At 46.0% G+C, this 3,379-nt stretch overlaps 1 protein-coding gene across 1 annotated transcript; it reads right to left on the bottom strand.

Annotated features, from left to right (window-relative positions):
• Nucleotides 1-700: 700 nt before the first annotated feature.
• On the bottom strand, nucleotides 701-1,659 carry LOC123648973 (olfactory receptor 2T11-like). The gene is given in 2 exon segments (XM_045566908.1): nucleotides 701-861; nucleotides 864-1,659. Coding segments are annotated over 2 exon segments (957 nt in total).
• Between the last annotated feature and the right edge of the window lie 1,720 nt (nucleotides 1,660-3,379).

A 3,379-nucleotide genomic window follows, 5' to 3' on the forward strand; every position in this document is an offset into this window, starting at 1 on the left:
CTATTATTACACTCTCAAGGACTGTGACACAGTAGAGTTCCTTGATGCTAAATATTAGAATTCATTCCCTGTGAGCAGTTGTGTAATGCCCAGACATCTGTGTATTCATACTCAGTTCTGTTCAGTTCATCCACTACTTACTGTGGTTTAGGATAAAGCTGCTATACTCAGCACGAGAGATTCAAAGATGATCATAGAACTTACAGTCATCTATAGGTGTTAATCTCTTAATAAAAAACATGATTAAATTGTGTGATTTATCTTCTTTCCACTTGTAGATTGGTATCCTTTTACTTTACTGCTACAAAAATAATCAGAATTTTTGACTATAAAATTTGATAGCTTTTGTAGGGTTTTTTGTTTTGTGTTTAACCATGAGTAAATTGTAAAGGAGACATGGTTCAGAGTGAAAGGTTACTGTGAACTCTAAGATTTGCTTTTTTCCCCTAGAGATGAGAACTAAGACCAGATAGAGTCTTTAGCTTAATAATAAATCATTTTTGATACTTCACAAAAAGGTCTCTGTATAGCAGCAAAACATCTTCCTCTCCCCACTTAGGAGCAGAAATACAGACAGGATGAACTAAGAAATTGCCAGCAGTATTAATAGGTATACTTTGATAGATGACCGAATAATCTCTAGTGAAACAGAGCACACAAGGGGGGTCTTAGGAAGCCCTAACCTCATAGCATTGACTCCCTAAGCATCACTCGTTGCTACTGTCTGAGCAGATGAGCAACACGCAAATATCTTTTTAAATGCCCTGATGACATCCTTGTTTCTGAGGCTGTAGATCAGAGGATTCAGCATGGGTGTGATGATGGTATAGAAGGCTGACACTACCTTGTCCTGCTCGGGGTGTGGAATGACTGGGGCAGGACATAGGTGTAGAAGGCAGCCCCATAGAAAATGCTCACCACAGTCAAGTGGGAGGAGCAGGTGGTGAAGGCCTTCTTGCGGCCTTCAGCGGAGCGCATGCGGTGGACGGTCAACAAGATGAGGGAGTAGGAGGCGGAGATGATGGAGATGGGGATGAGCAGCATGAGTACACAGCAGACGTACATCAGGGTTTCATACAAGGATGTGTCGGCACAGGCCAGTTTGAGAACCGCGGGGATCTCGCAGAAAAAGTGGTTGATACTGCGGGAGCCACAGTAGGGGACATTCATGGTGACGGGGGTGAGCAGAAAGCCATCCAGGGAGCCCCCAAACCAGGCGCCAGCAGCCAGCAAAAGACACACCTTGCGGTTCATGAGGACGGGGTACCTAAGAGGGCTGCAGACAGCCACGTAGCAGTCATAGGTCTTGAGGCCCAGCAGGAAGAACTCCGAACCAATCATGGTCAGGTAGAGGAAGATCTGGATGCCACAGGCCACAGAGGAAATGTTTTTCTCCTTGGAAACCATGTCCACCAGGAGTTTGGGGACAGTGGTACAAATGAAAAGGGTGTCCATGATGGACAGTTGGCTGAGAAGAAAGTACATGGGGGTGTGGAGGCGGGGGTCCACCTGGATCAAGAATATCATGACCAAATTTGCGGTTACAGCCACCACAAAAATAGCAAAGATAACTGTAAATACAATCCCTATAGCCTCGCTGTTCACCAGAAGCCCCAGGAGGATAAAGTCAGAGGATGAAGTTGTGTTCCTCATTAACATTGCCTCTGCCAGCTCCAGGGAGCAGGAGGACACAAAGACCAGGAAGGAAAGCAAGAGAACGCATTCAAGGTGGGAAAAGTCTGCAGCGGAGATGACGCATCTGAGGGTGCAGGTGGGGCTGAGACTTTCCGGGCTAGAATGCTGGGGAAGAACAAACAGATCGACATGCACATTACTGCCTAAATCAAAGCAGTGATTTTGGCTCCATTTCTCCTTGTTGAGGAGTAGCCCTTTTCATGTTGTGCCTATGTCCTTGCAGCTATAGGTGACGTTAACTGCATGATAAAGTTGCTGCACGCTCTACCTGGGGTACAGTTTTGACCATATCTGCTCTGTCCATTCTGCATTTCTTACGTCTAGAAGGTTGCCCCACCCATAGCTAGGCTAAGGAAATACTGGTTGGAGAAGAGAATGACTGATTCATTGATCTACCGAATGGCTACGGGTGAGTGAAACGAATGACTGAGGACGTGAAGGGTCAGGACACCTGTTGGGCCCTCTTGACTGAAATGCTTCCTGTCTCTCCGTTCTTCATCATTGCCGGTACCCACAGTGGTCACTCACTGCTGCTTGCACGGTTTTGTTAACCTCCTGGCAGGTCTTTCTTCAAATCACTTCTTTATTCTCTTATCTTCAAACAGCTTTCAGAATTAAATTCCTTTTTTTTTTTTTTTTTTTAAGAACAGCTTCTCACCCTGTTGTTGCCCAGGCTAGAGTGCCGTGACGTCAGCCCAGCTCACAGCAACCTCAAACTCCTGGACTCAAGCGATCCTCCTGCCTCAGCCTCCCACAGAATTAAATTCTTCAAAAGCAGCATATGCCACTAAACAGACCCCCTGGACTGCTCCCCACTGCGACTGTGGATTGGGAAATGGGCCAGGGAGGTTAAAAACAAAATGTTGGAAGCTTGAAACTATGTCACCAAGAGACGTGCAGGAACATGAAGCTAATGGAGCTACATGTCTGCTGATGTCTACCTGCTCTGAGGCCAGAGCTCAACTCAGGATTCGGATGCCCTGGAGCAAATATATAGGAAGGTGACAGTGACAGGCCACAGTTCAAGAAGGGATTTTCATCTCTGACTGTCAGGTGGATTAATTTCAGTGTTAAAAAGGGAAAATAAAAAGAACCATACATGTAGTGAAGTGCTCCCCTTAGTGGCTGGAAAACCAGACATGTGCGTGTAGGAAACCGGGAGTGCGGTCGGGGCGCGCAGGCGCACTGCAAGCCAGCTCAGCTCGTCCGCTCACAGGCTGCCAGGCAGCCTCGGTCGCACGGCCTGGGGTTGCCACATTTAGCAAATAAAAATGCAGTATGCTTAGCTGTATTTGACCTTCAAAGAGTCAAAAAATTTATTTTGTATAAGTTTGTGATATACTTACACTAAAAAAATCCATTGTTTATCTGAAATTCAAATTTAGCTAATGGTCCTTTATCATGCTGAAGTCATGCCTGGTTTCACAAAGGTACTGTTACTGGTGGAGCAAGTTTGCCAGCTTATTTTAGAAATTACCCCTCCCTCCCTTTGGTCCTTGCTACACAGGTAACTAAGTGTCTGTTTGCTTGAGAATTCCAAAGGGTAATCTTGAGGCAATCCAGGCGTGGAACAGACGTGGAGGGTACAATTCTCTCTTAGAAGAAGAAGTTAGTTCCTAACTCGACCCCCACCAGGATGACACCAACCAGACTTCCGAGTGGCGCGTTACTCAAGATAGCCACT

The sequence above is a fragment of the Lemur catta genome, chromosome 13 (assembly GCF_020740605.2).
Source record: "Lemur catta isolate mLemCat1 chromosome 13, mLemCat1.pri, whole genome shotgun sequence".
NCBI lineage: Eukaryota > Metazoa > Chordata > Mammalia > Primates > Lemuridae > Lemur > Lemur catta.